General features: G+C 48.1%; 1 protein-coding gene across 11 annotated transcripts in view; it reads right to left on the bottom strand.

The window, feature by feature from the left end:
• The window catches only part of TRERF1 (transcriptional regulating factor 1), a 194,536-nt gene that overhangs the window by 13,691 nt on the left and 165,525 nt on the right, over positions 1-15,320 (bottom strand). For all 11 annotated transcript variants that reach the window (XM_046640089.1, XM_046640088.1, XM_046640091.1 and 8 more), the window contains 5 exons: positions 14,096-14,235; positions 13,860-13,963; positions 12,401-12,476; positions 4,177-4,265; positions 2,164-2,277 (listed from right to left, as the gene is read on the bottom strand). In XM_046640089.1, the coding sequence (XP_046496045.1) occupies positions 2,164-2,277; positions 4,177-4,265; positions 12,401-12,476; positions 13,860-13,963; positions 14,096-14,235 (523 nt within the window). The remainder of the gene's footprint in view (positions 1-2,163; positions 2,278-4,176; positions 4,266-12,400; positions 12,477-13,859; positions 13,964-14,095; positions 14,236-15,320) is intronic.

Raw genomic sequence — 15,320 nt, 5'->3', positions numbered from 1 at the left:
CTTCAAAGCCTGGTTGGCCCAAGATGGCACCTCTCTTTGTCTGGTAACATCTTCCTCAGCAGCACTCCTCTGCTCAGAATCCCCTTGTTCACCTTGTCTCCCTCCAGTGAGTTCAGAGAGGGATAGTTGCTGTGACCCAGGGTGATTCCCAGAGTGACTTTATTGAGTGCCCGTATCATGCCAGACACTGTCCTAGGCACTTAGTCACACCCAAGCCGAAGGGACATCAATTTGCCTCAGGAAACCACATTCTCTGATTCTGCCCTCTTCCAAAACATGACTCTGACAGAGCCCAGAACATTCCAGAATTTGAAGAGACTTTCCAAATCATCTAAACCATCTGCCCATTTTATAGGTCAGCAAGCCTGGAGCCAGGTCCTAGGTCTTCAAGGCCAGGATTCTCTGTGTTTCTTTGTTTACTGTCTATTCTACTCATATGGAAAGCACTGCTCTGTGTGACCTTGAGCAAACCTCTTCCCCTCTCTGGGCCTCAACCTTCTGCCTGTGGAATGGTGGAGTTGGATGAGAGAGAGTCCTTAAGGCCATATTTAAGACTTTCTGGTTCTCATCTCACACTGCTTTTAAACACTCTTGGGGTTCACAGTAAACTTTCCACTTGTGTATGCCACATCTTCCCAACTAGAATATATGCTCCCAGGGATGGGGCAGAGGCTAGTTCCGGGTCACCCATGGCACTACATACATATTGCTGTTTACATTGTGGGAACTCAATTGCTCTTAGCTGCCTGAACCAGAAGAGGCCACAGTACTTTTTTAAACATTAGGCCACAAATGAGAAAAGGCTACGCAGAGACAAAACATCACTACTTCAACCAGTCAAACAAAAGACCTGGTCACAGGAAACCCTGAACATAGAACACTGCCATCTCAGATCGAAAGAATGGGAATACCATCCTATTCCACACATGTCTATTTTTTTCTGATATCTTGGTCCAAATATAAATTTACATATGTGTGTATATTTCATAGGTGGGATCAATTCTTAGGAACACAGGCTTTGGAGCATTAAGTGTTTTCACACTTCTCTAAGAGAATTGTGCATTTGACTGCTCTTAAGCATTACACAAACGAATCAAGATCAGACAACATACTCACAGTCATTTGACCATGGCTAAGTTACTTAGGCTCCGTGCCTCAGTTTCCTACCTCACAGAATTAGTGTGATTAAATGAGCCACTATTTGTAAAGTGCCCAGCACAAAGCCTGGCATGCAGAAATACTATGTAAGTGTCTGTTAAAGAAAATGACCCACATATGTGCTAACGCTTGTAACTGGGGGACAACTGGGAATGAAAATCTAATTAAAAATATCCACAACACTCATGAATTCCAAACATTTTCTCTGATGGTGACAGACTGGAGTTCAGTAACCTGTTATAAGACATGTAATTTTCACAAACGCAAACATGGTAGGTGATGTCTTCCACAGAATGTGAAAAGGAGATTTCTCCTGGCTGTGGATGCAAAGAAGGGACTTAACCACAAGGACAGAGTGGTAGTAATTACCAAAGCCACAGGTGAGGGGTTCGGAGAAGATGTCGATCTTTAGTACGTACTTACTCTAAATAGGCAGACAATTCTGGACTGTGTGCTAACGAAGGAAATTGATGTCAGGGATAAATGGTGACGTAAGGCTGAGAACTATGTACACACTGCTAACCAGTTTCTCACTAATCGAGGGTTCCTGCCACTACCCAGAGGGCAAAGCTCCTCCTGGGCCATGCTTTATGGAAGCCGTGGTAAAGTCCTTCATCTTTCTGAGGCAGGTTATGTTCTCTGGTCAGTGGCATCTGTGACACGGAAGGATCAGGGAGGGGTATCCCAGGGGACCAAGGCACCCATTATAAATCAACCACGTGAAGACTGGGGCCACCCTGGTTTAACTCCTCTGGCTCCTACTTGCCTTGGAACGCAAGCCAACCCTCATCTCCTCAACTGAACACTGAGCCACAGGTCAAACCGGAAGCTGCCTTCCCCCTGCCTCTCCATAGCAGGAAGTCAGGGTCTGAATCCTGCCCATCACTCACTCACTGCAGCCAGCCGCCTGGGCAGCAAAGCCAAACCAAATACCAGCCACTTACTGACCTGGCTGTGGGGTAGGAGAGGGGCCAGCATAAGCCGCGACCGATCTGCTGCACTCACCACACAATCGTCGATGATTTCCGCAAGGCGTGTCCGGTGCCTCCGCCCCAACCGCATAATTTTCTTCCACGTGTAGTAGTACTCCACACACTGAGCCACCGTCTTAGACTTCACCTGCCGGGAAAGCCATCTCAAGATCAGCTCCAGCAGTGGGCAGTGTGCAAGGCAGCAAGCTTTTGTGAAAATTTGATTTTGTAATAGGTAATAGGTTTAGGCAGTTCAATAAAAAAACCCCACCATATATATGGAATGAAAAGTCTCCTTCCCATGCCTGTTCTCCATCCATTCAGTTCTCACTCCCCACCCCAGCAACACAGCTAGCTTCTCTTACTAATTCCTTATCATTCCAGAATTCTTTACACATATACCAACAAACACGAAAATATACTCCTCTTCACCATTTTTTCTCACAAAGGTAGCACACTATATATACATATATATGTATATATATATGCACACACACAGTTTTTCAACTTGATTTTTTTATAATACAGCCTGAAGATTTTTTCTTGTCAGTCCAGAGAGAGCTCATTCACTTTTTAACCCATAAAGCAGTGCGCTTTTTCATTTAATGCGCTTGAATGCGTTTGGCACTCTGACTTGTTGACCTTGAAAATCTATTTATGAAAAATGTTCCTTAGTCGAACAGGAATATAAGGCAAAGGTGTGACGAGCCTTGTTTTTGCAGGAAACAAGCCCTTCCCTGTTCTCTCCTGACAGGGCAAAGGTAAGTGTATTTTAAAGAGAAAAAATTCCTTTGTTTAGTTCATATATCTCTAAGCTCAAGGTAGGGTTCAATAATGTGGGTTTCCTGAAAGCAGATAAAAGGCTGGCTGTACCCTTGGGGGTGGGAGCACAGCCACCTACGTAGTGAGATGAGAAGGGCATCACCGTAAGTCCTGTCTCCCCGAAGTTTCCCCCATCATATCCACCTGACGTCTTGAATTTCTACACTAGAATCTCCTGGGAGTGAGCATAGTGTCCCAGAGAACCTTGTTTAAAAACTTGTATTGCCTGGCAAACAGGACACATGAGTCCATCGTCAGTGAACAAGGTCTGGGGCCTTCAAGGAACGAGGCCTAGGACAGGTGGGCCCTGGGGGAAGGCGACAAGAAAAACCAGAGCATGGGAGCTGCTGGGCAGATGAGGCAGCAAAGAACATGCGGGCCTCTAAGCAGGGCAAGGCAGGAGTAGATACAGATCTGGAAACAGAGGCAAGTCGGAGAAGAAGCCCACCTATTCCGATTCTCATCCATCGAGGCCCTGGACTAAGGACCAGAGACATACACCAAGTACACCACTGGGGATCATGGGCCCAGCCTGCAGCCAGTGGGTGCTGTCACCTGTGAGCCTGTTCTCTGTGGACCCGAACATCTTAATGACCTTAATGACACAATAATGGCTAAACAAATCATCGGTTTGTTGAGAATCAGTTTAACTTTCAGCCTAAACCACCTCTCAGCCAATTAAGGCCTATGAAGTTTATTATCTGCTATATAAAGTGCCATCTCATCTATGTGAAAGAGTTCTGTTTTGCCGTGAAATGCTGTAAATGTAAAGTATTATTTTTATTAGTACTGTCACTATGATTAGGGGTCCAACACCAAAACTCTGCAACTGGCTAGGAGGAGGGCACATATCCTCCCTTCTCCAATTTCCCAGAAAAAAGCTCTGTCAGAAACATGACAGATCTGTCAAATATACAGGAAATAAATTATATAAATTGTGAACTAGAAGCCCCAGATCTATTTATTCTGATAGAATGCATAAATTACACATTTTTATTAAGATAAAAATAACTCCCACCACTGCCATGTCCAAATAATTTATGTCCTCCTCCCCACATCCCTGACGTCAGGGCCGTGCCCTCCCGATGTCAGATACCATCCTTCACCAGCGAGGGGGGAAGACACGCTTTCTGTGAGAGCATTAAACCGCTGACCACATATTTATATGTATCTGCAGGTATGCCATTTCCAAGTTCAATTTCAAGTGAGCAATGAGCATGCTTACCATCTTCTGTACAAAAATAAAGTCTTTGCTGTAAGTGGCTAGTGCTTTATTAAACAGCTTTCTTTCTAGGGAGGTCCACTTGTCTGAACCTACAAGAAAAGACAAACCTCATGAGAACAGCTCACAGTTCTTCCCACTTTTAGCTGCTGGTTCACTTAGTTAAGTTACAAAATACGACTGCTGAGCAAATGATATAATACACATCAAACTTCTGTTTGAACAAAAAGGCAGTGTTGTATAATGGTTAGCAGCCCTGAAGCCTGGGTTCAAATCTCAGCTATGGCCTTCACCTTGGCAAGTTACTGAACCTAAGACTCAGCTTTGTTACCTACAAATGAGAATAATTCTAACTGTCCCCACCTCTAAGGAATTTTGTGAAGGTTAAAGAAGGTAACGCACAAAATATGTCTACGTTAGTAACTGGAAAATTGTGAGTGCTCAACAAATTTCAGCTCCAGTCTTTATGTAATTATGATGTTCACAGAGCAAGTGCTCCTCAAAAGGTAGTGGATTCAGCAGCCTCCACCATCAAGATGCGTTCAAAGTGACGAATGCAATGATGGAAGGTAGAGGTCAAGTGTCAATGGGGCACAAAGGAGGAACACTACACTCAGGTTAGTGCCAGGGCAACTGGGAAGGCGTCCACGTAGAGAAAACACCTGAGAGTTTTCGTTCTTTTTGTTTGTTTTGTTTTGTTTTTTTTTGGTGAGGAAGATTGGCCCTGAGCTAACATCTTGCCAATCTTCCTCTATTTTTTTTTTTTTAAGATTTTATTTTTTTCCTTTTTCTCCCCAAAGCCCCCCGGTACATAGTTGTATATTCTTTGTTGTGGGTCCTTCTAGTTGTGGCATGTGGGACGCTGCCTCAGCGTGGCTTGATGAGCAGTGCCATGTCCGCACCCAGGATTGGAACCAACGAAACACTGGGCTGCCTGCAGCAGAGCACGCGAACTTAACCACTCAGCCACGGGGCCAGCCCCTCTTCCTCTATTTTTTTGTACGTGGGATGCCGCCACAGCATGACTCGATGAGTGGTGTGTAGGTCCACATCCAGGATCCGAACCTGTGAACCCCGGCGCTGCCAAGGCAGAGCATGAGAACTTAACCACTACAGCACCGGGCCTGCCCCCGGAGTTGATTTTTAAAGGACACAGAAGCAAGTCAGACAAGGAGGAGGAGGGAGGTAATTCTGAGGAGAGAAAGTGGCCTGTGCAAAGAGGCAAGCAGTGAGAAGATGCATTTCATTCATTTATTCATCCACTCAACAGATATTTATTAGATGTTTATGACGTGCAAGATGCTGTTCTGGGGGAAAAAAAGCTAACGTTTATAAGTGTTTGCTATGTGCCAGGTTCTAAGTACTTCACAGATATTAGCCATTTGGTTCTACCAGTAACCCTGTGAGATTGGTATTTCTGGTACTCATTTTACAGATGAGGAAATGGAGGTGTTCAAGGACTGAGCAGTAATCCAGTATGGTTCAACTACAGGGTTCCAGCAGACGGACAGCAGAGGAGGCTGCAGAAGCGACTGGGACCAGCTCCTGCCAGATCCGCAGACTAACGAGGAAGAGGCCCCGCGGTGCCAGGCTGGTGCACCTGCCTTGCTGGCTGAACTCGATATTCACGTTTCTTTCCTCCATAAAAGAGAAAGCAGGATGTGCAGATGATCCTAGAGCATGGTACCTGCCTGTTTGAGGGAAGAAATAAGGCCTGTTTCTAAGGGGAGTCCTAATTCTGGGGACTCCAGGGAAGGTGCAACCACTGTGGCTGGTCTGCAGAAAATGGCCTCTTTGTTCTGGTTTGTTCAGTTCTCCAGATCTCTGATTCTTTGGATGGTACATGGCTGGGCCTTTGACATTCCTCTGCCTCCCAGAGCTGTAATCCCCAAAACCACAGTATTTTTCCTCCCAGCCAGGACAAACCCAAGGTTTCCATTTTTCCAGGGTTGATTGATGGGGCTGAAGTACGGGAAATCTAATCGCTTCTTCCCTTGGAGGGAGGCACAGTCAGCGAATCAGGTGAAACCACTCTGGGCAGGCAAGGGGTGGAGATCCTGGGATCCTTGAGAGAATATGTGACTCAGTGATGTAAACGCAGATTTCTGAAATAAACATCTTCTCTGTATGACTCCTTGATGGGTCCTCAAGTCAAGAGCTCTGGTTCCAGACTCAGAATATGCTCTCCAAGGCTGGGCCAGTTCAAACTCTAAGAAGCAGGGCCATCAGCCCATTTCTCTGGTTTGCAAGTTATCTCTTTACTTCTGGAAGGAAAGCAGCTTTCTGATTAATCCTTAGCAGAAGGAAGCATCTTTCACATGTTCTGAAGGCTGGGACATCTCTGGCTCTGCAAACCACCACGAAGGGAGGAGAAGAGGGGCTGGGAGTTTGGAGAAGCTTGGCTGGAGCGGACGTGAGCAAAGGAGGTTGGTGAGATTTGGGGTTCTGGAGCGGTTCCATCACCATTCCTCAAATTCTGTCCAACATTCAATGCCTTGGGGTCCCAGCTCCCATATGCTCCCCTTACCCAGGAGCAGAGGCAGGAAGAGAAAGACAGAAAGGATTAACCAACAATTTAGTTGAATGACCAAACAGCTGTCATGGTTCCTTTTAGGTATCCACCAAAATAGCAGAGAGATAAGAGAGATCAGGAAGATAAAGGTGCTTCTATCACACTGGGGACATGTCACATCACCTGAGTCCCTGGACAAGCTTATAAGGAGGTTTATGTTCTGTCCTGCTGCAAATCCGGAGCCTGTGCAGCTCTGGGTTGCATCTCATATGGGGGAAAAGGTGACATTTTGCTGATGAAAACCCCCAACTAGATCAATGAGAATCCTTTCCTCCCTCAGCCAGACCATCCATTTCCTGAGTTAGAGTGCAGCTCCAAGATCTGGTGAGACCCTAACAGGGCCATGCAGCCTTCTCAGGCCAGGACCCAGTCTCTACAGTGGACATACTTTCTTCCACCTCACGCCAGGCTCATCACCTTATTACTGGCCCAACAGCAGTGTGAGAGTCCCAGGTCTTCTACTTTTGAGAAGCATGTTCCCAAATGGCTTGCCAGTTGCAACCCCATAGAAGGTAAAGTAGGTTCCTGGACCATCTGTTGTGGGGGATTCCCAAGCCTCATGGGGAAAGGAGATCTTCCCCCTGCCGACTCCTCGGTGGTTTTTAGGGCTGCTGCTCTGTGATGGGGTCTTCGGTGTGTTCCTGATCCTGATCCCAGGCTGGTCATTCTGCACCACCAGCCCTGGATTGCAAGTGGGCTGCACTCTCTCACTTTTCTCTCTGAGCCACTCTCCCACTCCGAGGGCTGTAGGGCAGGGAGCATGTGCTCAGAGAGCGAGAGATGGTTCCTCTACGTGGTCCTAGGGTCTGTGCTTTGGTGAAAATGATAGCACTGTGTGTGTGTGTCTGTCCAACAAGGGCATCCATGAAGCAAGAGGCAGGCGCAGGGCCAGAAAAACAAATCTGTTCTCACGCTCACACCAGAGCGGGCTCCATCTTCACCGCATCCTGATCACAGGATTGCCCATGGGGCCGAGAATCCCCTTCTGGCCTCCTGGACTGAATTCCCAGGCCAAAACCTGGAAACACCTGAACATGCTCTCCCTACCTAGTAAGGTCACTCTGCTGTGATGAAAGGGGTGACTTCCGTTAGGAGACCACAGGCTGCAAACCTGGTTCTGCCACTGACTCCTCCTTTGGCCCCAGGCAAATTTACTTAACTTCTCTCAGTCTCAGTTTCCCCTTCTGTGACTGACAGCATTTGGTCCTAGGTAGGTGCACAGTGAATGTTTTGGATCTTAACTGGCCACTTGGAGAGCAGATTCCAAGTCAGCCCACAGCTCTGGGACGCACACCGTCCTGTGCTGACGTATGCCTTAGTGGCCTCGCGAAGCTCCACTGTCCCTGCCAACGTTCTCCGTTCTGTGCATGTATAATCCCGCAGCCTTACTGCTGGCTGCTTGTAACCTCCACAGTCTCCTCCTCCGGCCTCTGAAGTCCTTCTGCAATCCAGTCAAGGGAAGGCTCAGGTGTCTCTCTTCCCTAGAGTCCCTGTCTGACGGGAGCACGTTCCTCATTCTTAGACAAGGTTCCAAGCCAGCCCTTCTTGGATTCTGTGTCTTGGACAAAGTCCAGGACAAAATGCAAAACCGAGGCAGGGGACTTGCTCAAGCTCTCCCCTTTGCTCTGCCCTCCCTTCCTCTCCAGGATCCCTGCTGTCCACCAAGCACGCACGCAGGGTTAGTGGGCTGACGTTCCCCAGCACTCATTTGCTCTACCTGGGGATTCCTGGCTATCGGGCTATTATCAGCAGGAGCCCCTAACAAGACGATTAAGGCTAATTACAAAGAGCCTAATTAACTGGAGGAAGCTGGTGCTGGAACAGTATCCAGAGGAAAAATGTTCTGAGCTGTGGTTGCTGGGAAACAGGCTCTGGACTGTGCCTGAACTGGGGGCCGTCTACAGTGAACCCAGGCAATGAAAAAGAGAGGTGGAAGGGGGAGAGAAAGTTTGGGCACAGTCTCTTTGAAAGAAGGCCTTTTTGTCTTCCTTTCAAGATTTGAAAACCCTTAATTGAGGCTGTTGTCACTGCGTCACACAAGAAAGGCACGTTCACTGTAGAAAAAGGGGGACTGTTGTGACAAGAGATCTTCATTTCCGTGCAAGGTTTTCCACGGTGGGTGAAGGATGAGTAATTTTTTTAGGGGTGCAGGTTGTGAAGCAGGGGATACCAAAATCCCTCCAGAGGCAAAAGGAAGGGAGGCCTCCATCTGAATCGAGAACTCGAGCTTGTCCACTAACCCTTTTCTTTACAAGTTCAGTGTCAGGCAAAGCAAGAGAGTTAAGTATCAACTCAGTTCCTGCCCTTCTGGGGACCATTATCCAGCTAGAGACACGGGCTAAGAATGCCTGGAAAATGACATCACAGCTGTGCCTCCTGCAAAGTATTCTCTTGAGAATGTAATTCCGTCTCCTCATCAGACTGGGGCAGCTTCCAAGATAGAGACCAGGCTTCTCCCAACCGAGTGGGTATTTCCTCCAGGTCTCCCCCGTCTCCGGAGTCAGGTCAGGGTCAGGACCCAGTGAGCGCTTGGGCTGTGGTGGGAGCTGACAGTAGCCTCTGTTGAACCCTCGACAAGACGCTCAGGGCCAGTTGGGACACCCCTCCACTCCACACCCATCTGCAGGAATGACCAGTTCAATGGAAAATCCAAGGATGCCGCAAGCCATATAATCACAACCAGGCGTCCTCCTCAGCCTGACTCCCCCAAGCTCCAGCCTTCCCCACCCAATCCAACTGCTAGCTGGGAGCAACTGCAAACAACTGGTACCCACACAGGGGTGGAGGGTGCTTAGGGAGGGCTGGACCGGGCACCTTGGTGTGGATTAAAGAGCGCCGGGGGCCACTGCAACAGCATCTTCCTCCAAGGATCTTAACAGGGCTCCTCTGGCCTTGGCAAGCAGCCCCCAGATCTGGGTGAGCTGCCTACCCACACGGTGTGTCTCCTGGGTCCCAGCATCGGGCACTTTCTCCTTTTTTACTGCGTTGCTTGGGATGGAGTGGGAAAGGGAAGGTCGTGAGTGAAGGAAGGGAAGCGATTTTACCAGGGCTGTGTCTCTGTCTGACTCCCCCTGACTTGCAGCCTCCTTCGCAGAGACCAGTCTTTCTGCCTTCCTCCAGGGCACAGACAGGCCTGGGAGGTCTCACCTCTTCTCTCTCTCTAGATGCCTGGAGTGCAATTCCAGGGCCAGGAGTCCGGGTGAGGTGACGCTGGCCACAGCCGCAGAGCTGGAAGCCAAAGGAGATCCAGAGGATAGTGTCCCAGTGAGGCTGACCTGAGCCAACAGAGAGTCCTACTGGAGAGCAACCCAACGGGGCTTGGCACAAAGGCCAAGGCAGGAGGGGGTCATGGGGATAGGATTCACTGACACTCTAGAACCAAACAAGGGGGGCTGGTGGCTGGTATCTGGGGCATGTGATGGGGGTAGAGTCTGTGACCTCCCCTGTGGCTTGGAAGGGAACTGCTAAAGGGATGGAGTCAGGTCAGACTTTAGAGATCAGCGACCTCTGCTCTTTTCATGCATAATTCTAGAAGATTCTCTAGGGCCCAGTCTGTGATCACTTCCTGGAGAAAGCAAATGACTGGAAGACAGGTGAGCACCCTTTTCTTGGGGACACACAGCTAGCGGGAGACCAACTCTTCACAACTCTGTTCCACCTCTCTTGCCCCTAAGGATGGAAATAATTCCAGGAAGCAGGAGTGCTCCTGGTCTGCCTGTGGGATAAGGGGGCAGGGGATAGGCAAAGGATTAGCTAGGAACCCCCAACCACAAAAGATCAATTAGTTTTAGCAGAGTTTAGGGCCCTTTAATTTCAAAGTTCTTGGTACTATTTTAGTGTTTTTGTTTTATTTTGTTTGGGGCAGGCGTGGCTTGTAGTCCATAGCTTTCCACCCTTTTTTATGTCATGACACATATAAAAAAATAATACTTGCTTGGCACACTGGGAAGAACTGGAGGGGACCTGGGTCCCAGATGAGGCTGCTCACAGCTGGAGCTGACCAGCCCAGAGATGCCGGCCACCCCAGTCACCCCAAGGGCCGAGGGCAGCCACAGCAGATGGTTGGGAAGCTCCTTCTTGTCAACCAACTGTCCCTCTTACTATGGAAAGCATGAGACAGGCTTGGACAGCTTGTCGGGGTTTAATGGGCAGCAGATGATACTGGGAATTAAGAGAGGACTGAATCGTTGCCATGGCAGATTAGGGAGCACTCCCACATCTTTCTACACACACTTGGGGCAGACGCAAGCAGGAAATGATGGAGACAAGTTAAGAAACCAGCTCCTTCAGGCCACTGGTTAAATGATGGATTTCTGATCTCATGTGTCCTTTTTGGGTTTGCCTAGTTCCAGTAGTGGCCTGTGTGCTAAGCGCGACCCACAGGCAGACATCCTGGGCTCACTGTGCTCGGATGAGTGGCTTCTGAGGCCCTTTCATCCTGTGATGACGGGCAGGAAGGCTGACTCATGGCAGGAGCACATTAACTGGGGCAAACGGTGGTGTGGACAGGGAGCCCACTGAGAATGCTCCAGTATTTTTAGAGCAGCCCTCACCTTAGGCCATATCGGGCTGCCTGGACCAAGGACTTGGAAAAGGCATTACTAGGTTCCCAGGCCCACTAAAGTATTTAGCACCTACCTAGGGAGTGTCTGCTCAAGGTGCCAAAGAAACCTTCAAATGATTAACAATCAAGGGGCACTGCAGGTTGTAGCCCCCTCTGAAATAGAAAACCCAGGCAAGATGGTGGAGACCCTCAGAATGGACTGGTTTACCAGTGAATGGAAATAAAAATGTTGGCTTCAACTTCATTTGTCACCTCAGGCTCCCCAACCTGTTTCCCTCTCTCTTCCATTCAGCTCTCAAACGTGGTTTCTCCTTCCTCCTTATTGGTGATATCACGTTAATCCACACCCTCATAAGACACACTCATATGTAAATATACATGTAAATATATGCATATGCAAATATATATGTATATGGGTAAATGTATGTCTTTTCCTAGCATTAGTGTGATCTGTTTTTTAATAACTGCCTCCTCCTCAGACTCCAAGCTGAATGAGGCAGGACTCTGTCTGTCTATGTCTGTCATAGTCACTCTTCCATCTTAATGCTTAGCACAGTTTCTTGGACATAGTAAGTGCTCAATAAGTAATTGTTTAATAAATGAGTAACAACAGCCTCTAGGACATACCAGGCATTGGGCTACATATACTATCTCTAATCTTCACAAAGGGATGGAGTATGAGCCCATTTTACAGGGGAGGAAACCAAGGCTGGAGAGGGCCAAGGGGCAAGATCTGAACCCAGGTCTACTGATTCCAAAGCCAGGCGGCTGCTGAGTGACGTTGCCTCTGTGCCGTACCCTGTGGTACTGTGGCCCTTTCCCCTGATGCACCCGTCTCACTGCCACACACGCAGGCACTGGCCACTCTCGCCCAGCTCTTGGCACACCCATGAGGGGCAGGAGCTCGCACAGCTCAACGCTGCCCCACCAAGAGACTCAACTGCCCCCTCAGTTATGCCCCAAAGGCCTTGAGGTCACAAGTAGCAATTAGGACAGAAGCAGTGCCATGTATTATTAAAAATCGACCCAACCAAACATGCAAACAGCCTGCTCTCAGGTAGCAATGGGGCCCAGGGCTCCTGGTGACCTACCGGCATAGTGGTAATTTGCTAAAGGATGACATTTTAACCTGACTGGCTTCCGCAGCAGCAGCATTTCCAGAGCAACCTGCAGACCCATGGGAGAAAAAAGGTGAGAGTCAGGAATGAGTCTGTGTGTCCTAGGAAGACCATCTACCTAACGGGGAAAAAGGGTCCAGCACTGCAAAGCCTGGAGCTGCGGGTGCTGGAAGGAAAACCAGAGGGAAAACTACTTGGGGTTTCCTTTCTGGTCAGCACCTAGCAGGGTTTGCCGTTCTAACCCTCCCCCCAGCTCAGGAGAACAGCCAGCTAGTCATGTCTGAGACCCCACTCCTTCCTTGGTGAGGGCCTCGGCCTCAGAGAGATGGTGGGGCCTCCTCTGAATGGAGGCTGGGTCTCCAGGGAAGGACTTCAAGGAAATGAGTGGGTGATATGTAACTGTTTCTGCAGAAAAGTCATATGTTTCATTATAATTGAACACAAACAGCTGTATTAGTAATAACCATACTACACATTGTCCTCCCAGAGAGCCTAGCTAAAGAAACCCTTTCAAATCTGCCTTCTTTAGCCTTGTTGATTTTGAAAAAAATGCTGCAGGCAGAGTTGAGCAGTGGATGGTTCAGGGGCAGAGCAAGGTCTAGAATCTTGCTACTCCAGGTGTGGTCCACAGACCAGCAACATGAACATCCCCTGGAAGCCGGCCAGAAATGCAGAACCTTGGGCCCCACCTCCAGAACCGCTGAATAAGAACCTGCATTTTAACAAGATTCTGCAGGTGACTTGTGTGAACGTTAAAAGTTCTTGAAAAGTACAAAGATTTTCATGAGAAGGTAGTATTGGGACATTTGTTTACATTCACATTTTCATAAAATCAAACAGGAAGAAGCTAGATCTGGTACAAGAATCATGTATTTACTAAAGGGGAAACTGAGGTTAATGACTGAGTAATCTTGTTAACAGCCCAGGTGCAGGAAGCAAATGGTCAGCTCTGATTCTGGCAAAATGGCACCAAAGTGCTGGTTTGACCAAAGGACTGTGTCAAAGGTGGAAGCATGACACCAGCTTGTACACAGCAAACACTTCATTTTGGTTAAGGGAGAAAACGGTTCTAAGAACATCAAACATTGGCTGACTTCTACAGTAAGAAAGAATTCTACCTCCACCCCTGGAGGCCAGTTTTATGATGTGAAATATAGGACTGCTGAAGAGAAATTCTAATTTCCCAAGACAGATGTGCCCATAATTATTACTTAGGAACGGATGTGCAAACGGAAGTCCAACTGGAGGTTTTCCTGCAGGCTTTTAAATCCTGACCTTCTCATTGAGATAAGGAACATGAGGTCTATGGCTTGGTCATCATCTTATGAATTGTTTGTATGGTACATGGGACAACACAGAAACCTGGGAAAACAGTTTCAGAATTCTGACATGAAGAGGCGGATTGTGAAGCCTACTTTTCATGGTTCCTTACCATCACATCACCTTTGGCCTCAAAGAGAGAGTGCAAAGCAAATTCAGAATTGGTCCCTCCACCTGGCAATGCACTTGAACAGCACAAATTCAGGAGATTCTCCACTGTTGGGAACAAGGAGAAGCCACTGTATCAGAGAGAGCCCAGCATCATAGAAAAACACGGCAATCCTGGAACCAGGGGTCCTAGCGCGAGCGTCAAGGCTTCCCCACCCAGTTCTTCCCCTGCGCCAATACCTCTTTGCTGGAGGTCGTGGTTTTCTAGCTCTGGCCAGGGCTTCCATACCAGGGTGGCCTTGTGTGTGTCCTGGGCCAGGGCAGAGACATCCTGGAGTTCTGGGATCTCTGCTTGGAATCTCAAGCCAATGTTGATGCGTCTTTAATGACAAGAAGAAAAACAACAGTGTAGTCTTCAACTGGAGGCCAAGAGCAACTGTCAGGAACTTGAAAAAGAAGGAAACCGGTTCCTTCTGCAAGAAGAATGCAGCATGGACCATTTCCTCACAGCGTGATCCTAAGATTCCAGCCACGGCCTTTTCACTGGGATAAGGAACAGCTTTAAAACTGGGGAGAGATGCTGTGGGGAACAATGGAGAAGTCTGCCTGGGGCTTCATAGCTCCCTATAAATGAGAGAGGGGGTGCTAATTCCAAGGGAACAGCTCCCAGAATATGGCCGATGGCCCTTTTTAACCAGGAAAAATGGGACAAATGTAAAGTGCTTATTTCATTTTTTATCCCTTTCAGACCACTTTCCCATAAATTATCCCATTTGAACCTCACAGAGACCTGTGCTGTAAGCAAAGCAGTGATAACTACTCCCATTCAATAGATGAGTTAGCTGAAGCCTAGAAAGGTTAGCTTGATCAAGATCAAATAACAAAGTGGCCCTAGAACTCAGGTTTTCTCATTCCTGACTCAGTCTACTCAGCACTCTACCATCTGGCCTTTTCTGTGCTCATCCATGAAAATAACCACCTTTCTCTTCCATTATATCTCCCCATCGCCCACCCATAACTCAAGTACTCAACAAGCCCATTTGAAGGACTGGCCAAGAATTTTAGGCATGGGGGAAGCAAGGGCATTTGGAAGGAGTCTTGTCGAGAACTGTGAACCATGAGAGAGATGCCTCAGTGTTACTGAGAACGTGAAAGCATGTAGCCACAATCGAACTGGTCCATGGAGCCAGAGATGGGGACACTAGGTTCTCTGAATACAGGGCTTCCTCCTTTTACTATGTATTTAGTCTTTGGTAAAGGCCTTGAAACACTGGCAATTGTAGAAAAACAACAGTACTTGAAAAATATCACAATCCTACAATTTCTACAACTTCTCCCTCAGGGGCCACTCTGACTCCAGAAGCACTAACTACACTTCTCAAAGCTCCTCATCCCTTTCCTCAGCAGAGGCTTCTGTTCTAAAGAATAATTGGGGGCTGGCCCAGTGGCGCAGTGGTTAAGTTGG

Source organism: Equus quagga, chromosome 15, assembly GCF_021613505.1.
Source record: "Equus quagga isolate Etosha38 chromosome 15, UCLA_HA_Equagga_1.0, whole genome shotgun sequence".
NCBI classification, from domain to species: domain Eukaryota; kingdom Metazoa; phylum Chordata; class Mammalia; order Perissodactyla; family Equidae; genus Equus; species Equus quagga.
Note: the sequence above shows the minus strand (reverse complement) of the source record. Positions and strands in the feature narration are given on the sequence as shown.